We start from the raw sequence: 19,006 nt of genomic DNA, 5'->3' as shown, positions 1-19,006 counted from the left end.
CCAGGAGCAACTTGTTCATCCACAGAGTCCTTCTGGCACATTTTGACTTTGTTGGGACACATCCCTCTTGGGCTTGGATGAGGTGATGCTTGGATACCAACCAGGCTCTCCTGGGCCCCTCTTCCCTCCAGGGCTTTCCCAATTGCATCCTGGAGAAGCCCAAGTGTGCTGTCCTGGAGCCCTGCAGGGAGCTTGCTCTGCACCCTCCTTGCAGTCCTAAGGGATTTGAACTCCACCATTCCATGGTCACTGGAGTCCTGGCTGCCCTTGAGCTCCACATTCCTCACCAGCCCCTCCTCTAAGTCAAATTAAAGGAGTTTTTTTCTAAAGAATAATTTTAATCGGCATTTTGTCTTCTTTTTTTTTGAGGGGTTTTCCTGGATTTTTCGTCTCTCTTTTTCTTTAAAGTAGGTAATTCTGTGGGTTAGCCATCTCCAGTCACATGTTCTGTGCATAAATTCAAAACATAATGGAGTACAGTTATATGGGATTACAATCAGGTGCAAAGCAATCATAGTAAATTATCCTTTCCTTGTTTTAAGTCCATTACACAATACATAAGACTAAAGGAAAAAAAAAAAAAAAGACATCATGTGGGGATCATTAAGTTTGAAAGAAAGACCAGAAAATTCAGAGAATGTGGAGAATATTCCAGAGATGTTTAGACCTCTAGAAGACAGATAACAAAATCAAATAAATAAATAAATAACAACCATCTAGTCCATTTTAAAACTGCTTTTAAAATATCTGGACTGAATCTCTTTAAAGCCCAATGGAGTGTAAGTAAATAGCAATACACTTATTTTATCTGATGCCCACATTATTCTTTGGGCAGCATAATGGAGCTTCTGTGAACTGTAAATTGCTTACAATACAATAAGGAGCCTATTCCTAGTTGGTTATTGCTATCATACTTTGTATTTATGTCACAATTATGATTCTGTTGCAGAAATCTATTTTATAAAGGAATTATGACAGCCAGAGCAATCACATGAAAGAAATGCCAGTTTATCTCACTGATAACTAATTTTTTCATCTTTTGAAATACAGCAAACACAAATGGAGTTTTATTCTACAGGATTCTAAAATAATATCCATAATATTTATTTGTGGCCCACTGTGCATGTTTATAAAAATAACTCTCTTCAATCTTATTAAACAACTAGAATGATGGTTATATTGTGATTGCATACACTATTATTTGGATTCATGCCTTTCATCATGAAGAGTACTTGAATTTTATATATTTTCCTTGGATAATTATACAGGATATTTCTGTTAATGTTCATAAGTTATATTTGCCTTGGGAGTGAATTATACCTGGTAGCATAGTGTGAGAGTTTGAACATCCTTTTATGCAATGGACATTTCATGGAAATTAGTTTTTTGGGGGAAAAAAGTTCAGCCATTCTGAACCTTTATAGCAAAAGAAAGCCTTCTGTTGATTTTAATGAGGTGTGAACAGGGCATTGAATGAATGAGTAAAAAGCCACTGAAGCCTGATCTAGCTCTTAGAGTGGGTGTAATGCATTGAGGTAAGCCACAGTGAGAGTTTTGGCATTATCATATAAAATTTCATTGTTTCCTTCTCTGCAAGTACACAGCTTTATTTATTTTATACTCCACTCCTCTCAGGAAGCTGAAAATCCAGTTAGCAAAAAAATGTGTTTTGTAGGAAATTAATTGCAAGAACTTTCCATAACTTTGTTGATTGGAAGTGATAAAATTTCGTCATAATTGAGAAACAAATTCTCTCTTATTACAACACACATTAAAATCTTGAATCTATCTTCAACTAATTTTTACAGCCTGAGAGCATTCTGTCCTAAACCATTTTCCCTTACCCCATGTTCCCTTTTGTTAGATGATTCAGAGCACATGGAAGATTTTATCCTTGCTGCTTCCAGCGCTCAATAAATATCCTGATGAGGCATTTCAGAAGTTACAGAAAGGAAGATCCTGTCAGAGGTCCCTTAATTTTATCTGTTCTGTGCCCACATGGCTGGACCTTTCCTGGATAGAGCATTTAGAGGTGGTGGGGGTTTTACAGACCTGGCCAAGCCTGTTGCTCCTCAGGAGAAGAAGAAGGTGCTGCCTCATGGCTGATGGGCTGCAAGCACTTTGTCTCTGACGTGTGACTCGGAGAGTGGAGCAGGAATAGGGGGAGAATCAGACATGGGTGTGAAACAAACCTGGACTGAAGTGGCTTTTCGCATGTTTGGCCCTATTTCTGTTTCTCTCGTTCTCCGATGGCCCAAATTCCTGACGTGCCTGCCAGGCCTTTGCTAAGAGGCTGCATCACCAAGGAGAGTTGCAGACAGGGAGTTTAAACGTCTCCTGGCTAAATGCAAGAGGAACATGCCCAGCTGGTCACTGGTTTGGTAATTCCCAGCCAGCAGCCAGGAACAGGAGATGTTTGGTCAAGGAAGAGTTTTTGAATGAGTATTCCTCTGCCTCTCCAACCTGTTCCTTTGGGATCTGTAAATTTAGTTATGCTACCTGTGTTACTCTCTGCAAATAGTATGTGATAAGTGGTTGCAGTGGTTTGATCAAAAAATGACTTTCTTTCTTCTTTCTGTTTTCCTGGTTTTTTTTGTTTTTTTTTTTTTTTTTCTGTCATCTTTTCATCTTCCCAGGGGGAAATATTTGTAGAGCTGATGAATTTCTGTGCAACAATTCCCTCTGCAAACTACATTTTTGGGTTTGTGATGGTGAGGATGACTGTGGAGATAACTCTGATGAAGTTGCTGAAATGTGTGGTATGGCATTATATTTTTCAGAGTTTTTTGTATAATAAAGCAAGAATGACATTTGAGACACACAAATATATAAAGGCACATGTGTCTTAAATTTTGTTTTGCTTAGAAGATAAGCTTGAAATATGGGGATATAGTTTTCTTTTGTTATTGCTTTTCACGTAATTTCAGATGTTGGATATTTGCTATTTTTGAGAAATGAAACTTTTCTCTAGGAAACCCACAGAGGGAGGAAAAAGTTACTTGCGTGATGTAATATTGAGCATCATTACGCTTCATCCTTCTTTTGCTATTTTTCTGCCATATTTACTAGTTCTCAAAAAAAGGTATAAATCACCCTTATCACACAAAACCTCTACATGAAGAACTTAGAGTGCCAACACATATCTGGCTTTGATGTGTCGTTAAAAAAGGATTAATAGCTGGCTAACAGCTGCTTCTTTTCTTTGCTGTGCAGTGAAGTTTCCCTGCCCTCCAACAAGGCCCTACAGATGTAGGAACAACAGGGTTTGTCTGCGGCCTGAGCAGATTTGCAACGAGGTCGATGACTGTGGAGATAACTCGGATGAGGATCACTGTGGTAGGTGTATCACCTTTCAAGGCATTCAGATCAGAGAAAACACCTTGAAGGCAAATTTTGTTGCACAGATCTGCTTGTCCTTCAGTAGGGCTTAACTGCAGGTTAGCAGATCAGAATTTGAAACCGAAAGAATTTAAGCTTGAAATAAATTCCAGTTGCTTAATGCTTGGCAGTCATTCCCAATTGTTTGTGTCTAAAATAACCTGAGAATCCTAAATACTGATTTATTTTTTCTCTTATTAATCTGTAATTATGTAGATAAAATCACATATAAAGCCAGACCGTGTAAAAAAGATGAGTTTGCTTGCAATGACAAGAAGTGCATTCCCATGGAGCTGCAGTGTGACTGGTTTGATGACTGTGGAGATGGCTCAGATGAGCAAGACTGCAAAATAAGTGAGTTGGGCTGGCAAGATCTGTTCTCTTGATTGTAGCAGAAAAGAAACAATTAACCAAGACATTTATCTGTGCAAGACCTATTGAACAATACAGAAGTCAGTTTAGTGTAGTTCCTTCTTTTAGTTAAAAATGGATGGAATTCTGTACCACAAGAGCAAGGCAAATTTGGTAGCAATTCAAGTTGTAGAGGTTTTTTGGTGTAGATATGAGTTCTTTACAGAATTTAAGTGCAAGTTGATTGTATTGTTTCATATTTGCAACAGGAAAAATTGTAGTATGAAATTCTTGATGGGAAATGTATCTCAGTTAAATATAGTCATTGCATAAAATATAACACATTAAATTATGCAGATGTAGATAAACACTATAATGTCATTTATTTGTTGAAAATTTACCTGATCCTTTTTAAAGAGATAGGTGAATTTGTTATTTGTTGTTGTCACTTTAGGTATAATTTTTAACCCTTTGAACAATTCAACCAGGGATTTTTTAGACATTTTGTTTATGTTTAGGCATCACTGAATATACATGTGAAGATAATGTGAATCCTTGTGGAGATGATGCATTCTGTAATCAAACAAAATCATCCCTTTTGTGTCAGTGTAAACCTGGATTTCAGAGAAACAGGAGGAATAGACAATGTGAAGGTACAGATATTTTCCATTTTCCCTTGTTGTGAAGTATTAAAAGTCAATTTTCTGTGCTGAAGAAGGAGATACATATCACATTTGAGGTTTGGGCTTTTTTTTTTTCACGGAATAAAAGCTATGATAGCTATGGCATCAAGAAATAAAAAAAACCCAAAACAAAACAAAGAACAACAAAAAACAAGCAAAACCAAACACCAGAAAGTATTTACAAAATGTAGGTTCATACATTTTACCTGGAGAGGTTATCAAAAATTTAGCATTAGTTGTTAAGGACAACTAATTGAACATAAGTTGTTAGAATGTTAAAAGGTTCAAGTCAGGCTATTAAATAATTTAAGGACTAAATGGATTTTTTAAGGTCTAGTAGATAATTTAACATTGGTGTTGAAGTTGACATATGAGGATATTTTGAGATGCATAAAATAATAAATATGCATAATATGAAATTGAAATCAAAGTGAACAGATAATAAGTGAATTTCCTTAGAAAATGTAGTCTTAATATGGATGGTGCCATGCTAATTAACAAGACAGTTTATGAGTTCCCTTTGTTCATCTGCTTTGTTCCATGATTTTAAGAACATTTTAAATAATAGCCCATTAAACTACAGGTACATAAATTACAATTTTTTCTTCATAGATGTCAATGAGTGCATGGTATTTGGTACGTGCTCCCAACACTGCCATAATTTAAAGGGCTCTTACAGATGTGCGTGTGAGAAAAATTATAAGGAGAGGAACAACAGTTGCATAGCAAAAGGTAAGGCTGTAAGAATCAAAATAGACAGTGCTGTCATTTGTTATATAGGTTGTCCATAATTTTGAAGCAAATTTGCCATGGGAAGATCATATTAATGAGTCATTAGTATTTCACACAGAACATGGACTCTCTCAGGGTTTGGCATCATTGCCTGTTACTAAAGAAATCAATTTATGACATGGGAACAAATAGGGTTACTAATTGAAGATAATGGTTTGTTATTATAGGAACACAGACATAATTCTGAGAGCTTATAATTTAAAAATCTGGGAATCATTATCCTAAATCTGAATTGTCCACGAGCTTCAATTCCATTGTAACACAGTTCATGCTTCCTTCTTTCCTCATTGATATTTGCTTTAACCAACCTCCTCTTTGTTCTTGCATTTATCAGGAGGAAGGGGGAAAATGATGTTTGATATTTCATACTCATAAAGAGGAAGTGTGACATTTTAAATTGATTCTCTATGGATAAATGAGATATGAATGGAGAAATAAAAATTACCCAAATACATTCAAAATTATCAAGCAGACTTTAACTTTCTCAAAACTCAATGTATTGATATTAGAGAACATTTTCTTATGAATAATATACTTTACAACATCTGGATTAAGATGGTATCTGGCTATCTGAAATGAGATGTAAGACACAGGTTCTGTTGCAGTCAAAACTTCACAGCCTTCACTAAAGATAAAATCATTCCATTTGTAATTTCCAGTAGAGCAATTTAAAAACATCTTTATTGACAGCTCTGTGTTCCTTTAATATATACATTTGGGACCCTCTAATGGCAGCATGCATATAAAAATATGGGATTCATATGGGCTGAATGCATAATATCCTGTATTTTTGTGTACTGCTTAAAAATATTCAAATTCTAATATTACATACACCTTAAAATGTAGTCCTGAGTGTCTCACTGTGTACTTGGAGAGCACTGAAGTTGATATGTTGATATCAGAATATCAAGAGTTGCATTCATTGCCCAGAGTGTAGGTGTTTCTGCAGGCTTCAACAACCAGAAAATAATTTTAACCTCAGAAATTATATCAGCTGAGCGCCAAAAAGCTACTTGAGTAAAACACACTGATTTTTGCATTAGTTGACATTTACCTTATTTTTGTTTCATTATAATAATCCCTAGGCTCTGAAGATCAAGTTCTCTATGTTGCTAATGACACTGACATCCTGGGTTTTGCATATCCATTCAACTACAGTGATGCTCATCAGCAAATATCACATATTGAACACAATTCAAGGATAACTGGAATGGATGCATATTTTCAAGGGGATATGATTGTTTGGAGCACTCAGTTTAATCCAGGAGGGATTTTCTACAGAAAACTTCACGACAGAGAGAGAAGGCAGAGTAACAGTGGCTTGATAGTAAGTGATCAAAATCAAAGATTAAATCACACAAATTTCATTCAATTTATTTTTCTATTCTGACTCTTCAGTAATAGCATGGGGTGATTCAGTAAATTAAAATGTCTATCTGAGAATGATTTTATTTCAGTGATATATATGGCTACTAAAGCTTTTCTGTTCAAGACTCTGACAGATTTGGTAGAGTCTCCAAGACAATACAATTGTAGGATTTAAAAAACTTTCCTGCAGAGAAGTAAACACTATATTAGAACATTGGGGAGGCTGTATACCATCAAGATTTTTTATTTCAGCAGAGAAAAGGGAAGAATATAACATATAGAAGAAGAAAGCCATGAATTTCAAATCTTTGGAAGACAGAAAATGGAGATTAAACACAAACTTAATTTCTACAGTGATCATATAAACAATGATATTGGCATAGTTATGACATATATTTAAATGTTAGAACAACTGATATTTATTCTCATTTTTGTTGAACTGCATATTATCTGATTTTGAATAAGCATAAATGTAGGTTTGGACTTTGCAACAGAAATGTGGATTTTCATAAGCTTGGGTTATTTTAAGTGGTCTTTATTTGAAAACAAGATAAATGTAGGTTGTCACTCATTTTGCCTAAAATATTTCTGCAAAATTCTTTAGGAAGTGATATTGCTGAACTGAGAATAACGATGTGGTCTTTATAATAGTGTTTCTATAATGCTGTAAATTTAGATTTTGGGATTTTTAGTCTTCATTGAATTTGATAGCAGAGTAGAGGTTTTAATTTTTTTCTTGGCCAGTTAGAAAAAAACATCTCTCTGGCTTTTTCACGCGTTTCCTTAAACTTAGGAGAGGTAACAGTGATGACCTCCCATCACACGCCTGCTTTTATACACCCAGTATAAACAGGAGTAGCAACAGTAGCCCAATCTTTCATCTATAATTCATACACTTCTGAAACCACTTCTGAGTGCAATCCATCCAAGGATATTTCCTCTCCAAATGAATGACATTCCTGACCTTTGACACCAGCAGGGCAAAAAGCCTCCTGATGTAGGCACCAGTGGACCCTGGAGACACCTGGAGTCTGGTGTTGCATCTATAAGAGTGGTTTAAAACCAACACTTCCCCCTGCCCAGCAGAAGTATCTAGATTTTGTTCAGAGAAAGTGTATGGAAAGTAGATCTGAAGTACAAAATCATGGCCAGGATCTCTAACAGGTCAGCTCTGTCATTTGAGTTTTGCAGAAGGATACTTGTATTGAAGATGTGGAGTAATTATGCTGTGGTGTTTTTTTCATTTAACAGTGTGGTGTACATTTCTGTTAAAAAAATCCTGATAAACAGATCACTGTATTGAGTTATTCATTAGAAAATAATGAAAGTGTAAAGCCTTGTGAAGTTAGTGTTGAGAAGGTGGTGGTGTTATTTATTTATTTTCTTTTTTGGGGGTAATCTGCAGATGCATTCTGCAGCAAGAGCAGTTTGCTGACCTGCAGCCTCTCTGATAGATTGAATACTTTCTTAGATGTCCATAAAATTGAGCATAAGCTTCCTTCAGACATCTTCATAGTCCAAGGATTGAAATTTTCACAGCTCATTTGTCACTGTCTCCCTGTTTAAACTAATAGAGATAAAATATTCTTAGAATTAGTATTTTCCTAACATACTAAAATAGTGTTCAGTTTTTGCATCCTTTTTCACTGGTGACTAAGAGAATATCTCTTAGTCACTTCCTTTTCTATTCCAAGATATTGAAAAAATTATGTTTTTCTTTATATCCCATGTTGCCCTGTCTCTTCAGTGCAGGTAGGTCCTTGTGACAATGCTTGATCCAAGCTAGGCAAAGCTTTTTTACAAATCTGAAAGTGGAAAATGCACAGACTGTATTTGAATATATCTTGGACACTTCTCATTTATATTTGTGAAACATTTGCTTCTCATTGTACTTAACTATTTGGTTATTTTCCCAGCGTTATCTCATTAATATTCAAATATTGTTGCCTTATTTGCAGCTGATCAATAGGTTAATTGGTTTTATAATGTTGCTTTAATATTGTCACCGAAATTTGGTTTTAAAAGGCTTGAGAATTCCTTAATTTTAACCCAAGTTTTTTTTTTTAATAGGTGAATTTTCAAAGGTTACATTATAACTTTTATATCTAGACTTTGATATGTAAATCAGGACAGTAAACTTGAACAAAGTCACCTGCATTTTCAGGTAATTACATTAATGCAAAAATTCATCTCAACCGAAATTGCTCCACGGAATTAGCATATCAAGAGCCTTCCTCAGAGAACAGCTTTAAGTAGCTCTCCTGATTTTCTGTGGAAAGGGGTTTAAGACTGGTACAAATTCAAGCATTAAAGGAAATAGTAAATATCAGCTCTTCAGAGTTTATTGGCAGATGCAGAAGAGGATTTCATCCCAACAGAGTTCAGGCAGTCAGAGTGAATTGGTGATAACTGGAGCAGCTGTTTGCTGCCTAATCCTTGGAGAGAGCTGGTGAAGTTACCTGAGGTGAACAATGAACACGGAGCCATCCCACACTTCAGCTCAAGTGCTTTATTTCATGGAAGAGGACAAAAAGATGAGCATGAAAATGATGATGCTGTCTAGCAGGAAGAAAAGCACAGGTTTTGTGGTGTTTCCAGTTTATTGGCAGCCTGCTCCAGCCCCAGAGTTCTGAGAGCTTCACAAGAACCCTTAATCACCCTTGTGATGAGTCCACTTGTGTTTCCCAACACTTGCCCCAGGGCCCACTGCACCCCTGTGAATGGAAACTGCTTCCAGCCCATTTTCTCTAAACAGCAGGAATTTATGGTTTTATCTTAGAGCTACAGCTCTGTCTAGATGAAGTTTATGCACTTAGAAGACTCTTTCTGGAATCAGCTGGTTGGGGTTTATAAATGATCCTACTTTATGTAATACCAGTGGTGGTTTGGTGAATTACTGCAGCCACTGGGATGCTCACCTATCAAAAAAATGTTGTGTTTCAGTGGTAAAAATTCTAAACATTTTGTTGTTTTTATTTTCTTTTTTTACTGTTCTAGTTATGAAACATTAGATAATGCATTATTTTTTAGAGAAGATATTTTAGGCAAAATAAAACACTCCTTTACTTGGTTCCACAGCAATTCCATACCCAAAATATCTGCAAAATAAATAAGATAAAAAACTGCTTCACCTGTGCTTATGATACAAATTAGATTTGTCATTTATTCTTCCTGTTAAACATTGCAAAGGGATGTGTTCCTACTACATGTGCAACATATTTTCTTCAGTCAAACTCAACTTTAGGGGCTGAAAATCTGTTATCTACCATTAAATGAAAAAGGTTTACAGATCAAATTTGTTACTGCAGCTTCTTTTTTATGTGGGGGTTTTTTTTTTGTTTTTTTTTTTGTTTTTTTTTTTTTTTTTTTTTTTTTAAATTATTAATTCTTTACCTTGAAAACAGAATTTACAAAAGACAGCAGTTCTGATCAAAAGTCATCAAGCTGACGTGGTCTGTAGCTGTGCAGACTTCCAAACTGTGAAAGGCAATTAGCTTTCAAACCCCAATTTTTCTAATAAGTTGTAGTACATTATAATTACCATCAAAGTGTGCTAAAATCACTGCAGAAAACATTAATGTGATTTTCTTCCTGTATTTTCATCCTTATTTTGCATGCAGAATTATTCTTCAAAATTAGCATAATCCAAATAAGCTGTTAGGTCAGAGCTCATTTCCAGTTAGCAATTTTACTAGACAGTGTGAGAAGATGCAGAAGACCTCAGAAATAGCTGCAACTTAATGAACACAACTGGAAATCACATGGCCACAGCATCAGCTAGTGGGTTTTTTCCTCTTTTTTTAAAATCTCTTACACCAGACGGCTCCTTGACATTTCTTCTGTTCATCTCCTTCTTCATTTGATCTTTAATATTCCCCCAGCATTACTGGAATTCCACTTTTCTGTCTGGTTGAGGAGACAGGGTCAGTATTCCTCAGCAACCCCCATCCTCATTTCCCAATTTTTGTAGGATGCCTCTTTTAGGATGTCTCATCTGCTTCTAGAACCACCTTTTTTGGGAACCATCTCTCAGTCTGCTTGGCAACTCCCATCTTGGTCTTTCCAGGCTCTCAAAAAAGAGTCTTATTGTGAACTGTGGGTTTGAACAGTCAAAAGAAAAGAAAAGGCGAGAGGTTTTTTCTGGCCATGACAGCTAGTCTTATTGTGAACTGTGGGTTTGAACAGTCAAAAGAAAAGGCGAGAGGTTTTTCTGGCCATGACAGCAGCTTTCCTTTTAAAAGAATATTTGGTTCCAGCATTGCAAGCCATTAATCCTTGTGGTATCCAACAAGATCTTCAGGTATGAGAGGTTTCTTGAATCAGGTGCCTGAATATTGCCCAGAATTAAAAGCAGTTTGGACTAAAAATACAGTTGAAAATACCCTTTTTTGGTATCTGGTCCTTTCTGTGAATGTTGCTTGTATACTAACAAAGAAAAAAGTTTGTTGTATGGAAATGCTACTCTTAAAAAATGCTGTTATTTGTGGAAGCATATGCCACCACTGTCATCATTTCATACCAAAGAATGATGGTACAATATCTTATTTAACTTTAAAAATCAACTGTGACCCTATTCTTAAAGAATTACTGTTTTTTAAATGCAGTGACTGATTTTGCTGCTTTACTATTCCTCTAAATAGAAAATCAAGGTTCTACCTATCTATAATACATACCTTCTGTGAAATTTTTGCAGAATTAAAAAGTTTATGAGAAATGAACTCAATATATTCAACATTGTGGTATTTTATTTCACCTAGAGAATTAAATGACCTTTATTTTATGATTAAAATAGTCTACAAATGTTTTGTGGTATTAGGGAACTCTGACACTTAAGGGAAAACAAGTTATTTTAGGATTTTCTTTCCTGGTTTTCAGTTATGTGGCTTAGTAGCATTTCATTGCTTCATTTTTTAAGGAATATCTGGGTTTTTTTCATAATTTAACTTGATATAGTTATAAGGAAATAGGCAAACAACTGTATGTGTATTTATCTCATGCTGGTCTTGAGGTTTTTATGATAGACTGCATTCATGTTAGAAAAAGCTGGGTAATCCTCTTTTACAGGGAATACTCATTTATGCAGGAATTCCAGTAAATTTAAAGAAACTTGTTCATATAAATCTCCTATTTGCAATATGAACTCCTGTCCTTAGGACCATCTTTCAGTGCTAAGCCTTGATGATTATGGAAAAAAAAAAGATAGAGATCCTCCAGTTGATAAATTTAATGTTATAATCAGTCAAGCACCTTTTACGTGTGAAGATGAATATTCATGAATACGGAGGGAATTTTATGCGGTTTTCTAAATGCACTGATTTTCTCTACCCAGTCCTCAGGATGGGCTCACGCTGTTTTCACTGAGGGCTTTGGGATGGAACACCATGGAATAAAATAGCTGAAGAATCTTAAAATTTCCTTTTCCTTTGGTTTCAAATTACAGTCCGAAACACTTGTTTGCTTCAGTATCAATAGGTCAAGTAGCTGATGTCAAAGTGACTTGTCCCTAATGTGGGAAGCCTTAAACTTGAGGAAACAGATTAGAAGGAAGCATTGCCTTGTTCCATGGAATAGAGGTGTCAGCAGATCCCTCAGAGCTGAACTCCTGCAGGTGCAGTTTAAGTCTTTCCAATGCAGTATTTCTGTAAAAATGACACAAACCTGTGGCCGTGCAGCTGCTGTGAAAGGCCATTTCCACAAATTTGACTGCACCATCTGTTCTTTTTAGTGCCCAGAGTTCAAAAGGCCCAGGGGCATTGCTGTGGACTGGGTGGCTGGGAATATTTACTGGACTGATCATTCCCGGATGCATTGGTTCAGCTACTACACAACTCACTGGACCAGCCTCAGGTACTCCATCAATGTGGGACAGCTGAAGGGACCCAACTGCACCAGGCTCCTCACCAGCATTGCAGGAGAGCCATATGCAATTGCTGTGAATCCTAAAAAGGGGTATGTATCCTTCAACATCACTATGATTTCGTAATTCCAATAAAATTGCAAAACGCAGCAAGGGAAAGAAAATTATGTCTGCAATTGTCTAAACTTTTCCAAGTTGTTTATTTAATCTCCTGCCCAACTTACCTACATGTAAATCAAGACTTCCACTCGGCCAGGAATGTTGAAAGGCTCACAAAAATTGAGTATCAGTGAAGTGTTTTGAGGCACTGTGCAGGCATTCAGCTCAATTTTTGTGTTTAATATTTCAGGATGATGTACTGGACAGTTATTGGGGATCGGTCTCACATAGAGGAATCATCTATGGATGGTACTCTGAGAAGGATACTGGTTCAAAAGAACCTGCAAAGACCTACAGGTGAACACCTTATTTTTCCCAAATACCTGGTACTCACTAACTCAGAAAGATTTCAGTTTCTCAGTTAAAAAAAAAAAAAAAACCAAAACCAAGCAACAACAACAACAAAAAAAACCTGACCAAACACCCAAGAAATGGGCATTTTCCTGTATTTACTACCTGAAAATACTTTAGTAACATTATTCTGTGTTTTCTTTCTTTACTTCATGGTAGAAAATAGATGTTCATGGAGTTTTTAATTTTTTTGTCGGATATTTAACACAGGCCCATATAGAGGCACTGCAAAGAAAGAATTCAAACCTTTAGTATTTCCTCCCAAATGGGACTTCACTAATATTATTTATACTGTTCTTGAATTGATTACCACATGTGGCTTTCCTATTCCAAATAAGAGGGAGTAAGAGTTTGAGCATTTGGGCTTGACTTCATAGGAGTCACACAGAAATGGCTATCACAGGAGTGTTGTAAGTGTACAACAAATAGAAATACTTTTAGCTCTGATACCATGAAAGTACACTGAGAATGCTAGTTATGTATTAATTTGTATTTAAATCTTCTCATTAAAATGCAAAGAATAATTTAAGGCTGGAAAGTGGGGACTTCTTCTTAAGCATGCCCTTTACAGGTCCCATGTATCACACAGAAATGACACATTGTGATTGCCTTTTACCTGAAATTATTGTCTTCAGCCATATCCCTGAATGCCAGTGTTTCTTTAAAAGAGGGGTTTTTTGAAATGGAATTTTAAATGTAAACATATTTCACTGGTCTGTGAGTCAGATTTTCTCCACTTCCTCTCATCTATCTGTAGCTGATTAATTTATGACCTTAAGAGGAGTATTTTCGCTGTTATGTATAATTTCTTTTGATGTATTTTTTCTGACTTACCTACTTACATAAATAGGAAGAAAAATACCTTTTCCCATTCTTGTTAAAGATGCACTGCAACTTCAAAAGCTCAGAATGAAATTATTTTATGGTTCCAATATTTTCTTCAGGCTGAAGTTTTTGACATGACCTAAAATGGCATATTAACCATTTAATCTTCCTCTGTGAAGCATGGACTACTTGATTTAACTATTTAATTATTGCCTAGAGGCTGGGTATTTATAATGTCAATGATCTTTTATTCTCTTTTGTTTTCTTTTCATATACAGATGAAAAAATATATTTATAGCTATATATCTTCCAATATTGCTGTTTAAGTCTTGAAGCAGTAATGTAGTTAAAATAATCTGATTTTTAATTCTGCAAGACTGCATGGGAAGTCTCAGTGATAAAAAAGAGAACAGAATTCAATATGTGTGGAAACAGGGTGCAAAGACTCCATGAATTCTGAATGCCTTGTTTTTAACACAGGATCACACTGGTGCAATTGGCATATTAGATTTTGGTTGGGAGAACAGGTTAGAGGAGTTGACTCTATATTTAATTCCCACCTGATATTTCTGTCCCTCCCTGCTGGGGAGAATGGGTTAGAAAAGGTGCTGACCTGTGGCAGAGTAAGGTAAAGAAAGTAAAAAACCATGGTTGCCCCAAGGGGAAGGTTTAAGTGAGAGCTGTTATACTTTATTCTCTTTGTTTTCCAGTCAAGTCTTTTCATTGCTGCAATATTTTGTATACATTAAGACTATGAATGACATAAAAATGTAGAGTTATAGAAAAATCCTAATTTTTTTTCAGGTTTTATGTTCCTATTTGAACTTTATCTCCTTTGTAGGTCTCGTGGTTGATCAGTTCAGCCAGCGCTTGTTCTGGGCAGATTTTGAGTTGTCTGTTATTGGCAGTGTTCTTTTTGATGGGTCTGACTCAGTTGTGTCTGTGAGCACAAAACAAGGTATGGAGAGCCTTGGTATAACATGATTCTCATTTTATTGTATTTTATTTGGCTGAAGTTTCACTATTCAGAGGAACTATGTAAGCAAAAAGCAGTGATTATTGAGTAATTTTTTGTGCTTTTGTTAGACAATGCTTCAAACATTATCTAAGCAAGTGTTTTAGGTAAGATAAAGATAATTTCAGCTTTAAGATAATCTGTTAAAATTACCTTAGGGGAACAAAGATTCAATGGTATGTCAGATTTCCAAGTATAGGTATTACTGAGTAACATTGTGATTAATATTTAGGCTTGATCTCACTTGGACTTCTATTAGAGCTGCCTGCACTGAACTGGAGTTTTAGGGGTTGTAGAACAGCTGATCTGAATCAGTTCTGGGAGAATAATGGGCTTGGCTTTCAGGTCAGTGAGTAATCACAGAATTCTGCTAACAGAATGTGAATAAGAAAGTTCCTTTTGATAAAAAAGGAGATTCTGGTGAAGCAAACTGTTTTCAATTGCACTATGGCTTTTTAGCAGTTTGTTAAGTAAGAGATTTATGAAATTTGAGTAGAAAATAAAAGGGACACATTAAAAAAAGATTTGAAATCAGCCTTTTGGGGAGGATTCATTAGTGGGCAGCTGGTTCTGGAGAATTGTCAGGGTGTTATTATACCTGGTGCTACTGAGTGTTTTAACCCAGAATTCACCTGGATATTCTGGAATATACTATGAGAAATCTCCCATAACCCTAATTGGGCATGACAAGATTGAAAACATCTTATTTTGGTTTAAAAGCATTTTATTCCACAATTTGTATCAGTATACATGAAGATAATCATCTCAAGAGAGATCACTTTGGGTGTAGGGATCTGACCACAACCTCCTCTAGCACTGGACCTAAGGAAAATTGGGGCAGTTTAGAAATTGCTTTGCAATGAGATTAAAACATTCAACCCATTGAATTAAACAAGCCTAAAATAATGAATTAGAATTCATTCATTTTTTTATGAAAATGAAATATTGAGTACCAAGCACTGATAGCATGAAAGAGCAATAGGAAGAAATAAAGGCTGATTGATGAAACTAAGTAAATACAAGGGAAATACAAAACCATTTTTAGAATAAATGGTGAAAATAGCAGGCACAAGGTATCCCAAGGAATATATTCTGATTCTTTATGGCTTCAGGAAGAGATGCACCTCAGGCAAAGAAGTTTTAGTTAGAAGCCATTGCTTTTTTGAGGGCAAGTGTGAAATTCTACAGCCAGCTGTACACAGGAAATCCAGCTGATACCCTCAGAGGCCCTCAGAGCTCTTAAAATGTGGAGTTGGTAGAGTTAACAATTCCTTTTGCATTAATTTACTGTAATTATGAATTAAAACAAGTGTGGTACAAAAGCTAGCATTTCAAATATGTTAGGAAGGAGCTGAAGAAATGTTTTGTCGGAATAATTTCTTTGATGTGAAGCCAAATGACCTCTTTCTTCCTTGTCACATACATCTAGTTAAAGTGTTGTACCTCAGGTACAACAAGTAGAACAAGTCTGCTCTAATTAGTGAGTTGTTACTGCAGAGTTTCTTTTTATTTCAATGATCAGCCAGTTTCTGAGGCTCAATTGTGTGGAAAACTGATAAAAATCTTGACATTTAAATTGTCTGCAAAATAGGAAGGGTTCCTTTGGGGAAGATTGCTTTTTTAAAAGCAATTTTTGTGAGGACCAAATGAGCTGCCTGAAAAATAATGTCCTTAGGTGTTAATCACAGTAATGAAGCTTTTATTTTAATAAGTTGTTTGTTATTTGACTATGAATATGTATTTGTATTTACTATCAATTTTTATTCAAGGTTTACTGCATCCACATAGAATTGACATTTTTGAGGATTACATATATGGAGCAGGCCCTAAAAATGGTGCATTTAGAGTACACAAATTTGGCAAGAGCCTTGTAGAATATCTAAGTGCGGATGTTGATAAAGCAAAAAGTGCCTTGATTTTTCACCGCTACAAACAAACGGACTGTGAGTAAGCATAATTACTTGAAATACTTTAAATTCAGCCTCAGGGGGGGAAAAAGTAACCAAGTTGTATAAATATAAACCAGAGCCTGATTGTACAAACTGGAAATAGATTTAGTCATATTTCTTTATATAATTTTGATATGTGTGTACCCTTTTCAAAGGATGCTGGACAAATTTGTACAGAAATGCCTTTTGTACCTGCACTGTAACTGAGATATAAAGAGAATTAGAAGAGAGATGAATAACAATCCCTCTAGCCAGGAGCAAATGAAATTTTTTACTCCATGTTACCAATACATTTTTTTGGTAATGGAATAAATTCTGTCCTTCTGTGGGTCTTGCATTGCTGTTTGGGGAAGCGTGTTCAAACAGACTTGAGGCTGTTGATATCCTGGGAAGTGGAAGTGTATCAGAATTTTTGTGTCTGGTTATTTATCTTTTCTTAGCTTTAAAACATCGCTCTGAATTTATTAAATAAATAAATAAATATCAATATTTTTAATATTTTGTCTTTTTAAACAGTGCCTAACCCCTGCTTGGATCTGACGTGTGAATTCATTTGTTTACTCAACCCTTCTGGTGCAACATGTGCTTGTCCAGAAGGAAAGGCATTGATGAATGGAACATGCATTGATCAGAGCCTCCTAGGTAGGTACTGAGAACTGCAGGAAAACCAGAAAATAAACAGCTGGTCAGTTTTGGTCACTGCTAAAGGCCAGGCTGGCTGTGGGTGCAGAGTTTTGTGATGTTCAATTAATTAGCTGAAACTGAAAGGTGAAGGAAAAAATCTCTGATTCAAAAAACACCTCCCCTGCTAATATTCATCCAAATGAAAAATAAGCTTTCAGCTTAACTGAGACAAGGTGCTTAAAAGTGAGTGTGTATAAATACTGACCCAAAGAAGTTTGAAAAGCACTGAGGTGTTTCAGATCCCAAATTAAAAGTGAGTCATTCAGGAGAAAAAAAAAACACTGCAGCAATGGTGAAAAGGAAGTGAGAGCAACATAGCAAATAATAATGACTTTGAAGTAACAGTCAAGGAAAGAAAAAAAACCTTCAGCATTTTTATCTAAAATTATATATTCTGGGAACCTCTGTAATGACTAATACTGAGACACAGGAAACCAAAATTCATGAGAAAAGAGCCTCTAAGTTCGTGATGTGTTTTAGGGGTAGGGAGGGAATAATTTCTATAGAATATTATTAAGTACTTTAAAATTACTTTACTCTAATTTAGGCCAAACCTAGCTTGGTCACACTGCTGGAATGATTTCTTAGCCAGCTTGAATTTGTGAATGTTCTAGAAATCACAGAATAGCATTTCTTGTGTTTATTATGTGTATTAGGATGTTTTTCTGATGTTTAATTCCAGGTTCAGAAGTGCAAGTGATGGATATTTTGGTGAGATCCTCCGTGCTTAAAGTGCTCAATTGAGCAATTAAATTAATTTACCTGAAATGTCATAATTCTCTGGAGGAAATCTCACCGATCTATACTGCCTAGATTTTAAACATTGAATTAGCAGGACTGTGTTTTAGTGGTTCATGATGTGATATTAATAAAACTGTCCAACTCTGGACACAAATCAGTCTGAACACCCTCCCTGCCTAAATGTCAGCTCTTTGTCCATCTTAGGTGGACACATATCAAGAATTTCTGCTGTTACAGCACCACCTAAAAATTATTGCAAATTACCTGTAGTCACTACTTAGGTGTTGAAGAATGGACAAATAGAAGGAATTTGTTTTTCACTGCTGACTTGTACCAGTTTGTACTCATAATTTCAGTAATGCTCCATTTTTACTGGTGGGCAAAGGATTATGCTGTGGTAATGTTTTCAGGAATGTGTGTTTTTATTAAAGAGAGATCTGAAGAGGTCTTTAAATGACTTGTTATAAATTTTTATGGGCAGACAGGAAATGCCTAGAGAAGCATTTTTAATATATTGATAATTTTCAGTACCTTCCCATGGCTGCAATATCTGTTACGACTTTTTAAAGGGCTGCTGAGTAAGTGTTTCCTTAGTTTTTTGTTTACAATCATATTTCTAATAATGCCTAACGTAGGCTTTTTCTTACTTCATCTTTCATCTATGTTATTTTTGTAATAATATTTGTAGTATCACAGATTACAAATTACAAATTGAAACTTCTGTATTACAGTACTCTCTAAAAATTTTTCTGCACTATTTTGATTTTTCTTTTTAAGTAGAAGTGGATGTTAAATGTTTGCCTCTTGCTGAGACTCCACTTCAGTTTCCAAGGACCAGCAGAGTTTCTGGAAA

General features: G+C 35.6%; 1 protein-coding gene across 1 annotated transcript in view; it reads left to right on the top strand.

Moving 5' to 3' along the window:
- Positions 1–19,006, top strand: part of LRP1B (LDL receptor related protein 1B) — a 290,821-nt gene that overhangs the window by 234,322 nt on the left and 37,493 nt on the right. The window contains exons 69-79 of the mRNA XM_041406020.1: positions 2,637–2,759; positions 3,214–3,336; positions 3,595–3,732; positions 4,248–4,382; positions 5,025–5,144; positions 6,290–6,531; positions 12,298–12,521; positions 12,779–12,885; positions 14,606–14,722; positions 16,549–16,722; positions 17,245–17,370. Of these exons, the coding sequence (XP_041261954.1) occupies positions 2,637–2,759; positions 3,214–3,336; positions 3,595–3,732; positions 4,248–4,382; positions 5,025–5,144; positions 6,290–6,531; positions 12,298–12,521; positions 12,779–12,885; positions 14,606–14,722; positions 16,549–16,722; positions 17,245–17,370 (1,629 nt within the window). The remainder of the gene's footprint in view (positions 1–2,636; positions 2,760–3,213; positions 3,337–3,594; positions 3,733–4,247; positions 4,383–5,024; positions 5,145–6,289; positions 6,532–12,297; positions 12,522–12,778; positions 12,886–14,605; positions 14,723–16,548; positions 16,723–17,244; positions 17,371–19,006) is intronic.

The sequence above is a fragment of the Onychostruthus taczanowskii genome, unplaced genomic scaffold (genome assembly GCF_017590055.1).
Source record: "Onychostruthus taczanowskii isolate IOZ18803 unplaced genomic scaffold, ASM1759005v1 scaffold10, whole genome shotgun sequence".
In the NCBI taxonomy this organism is placed as follows: domain Eukaryota; kingdom Metazoa; phylum Chordata; class Aves; order Passeriformes; family Passeridae; genus Onychostruthus; species Onychostruthus taczanowskii.
The sequence above is the reverse complement of the archived record's forward strand: the minus strand, read 5'-3'. Positions and strand labels throughout refer to the sequence as shown.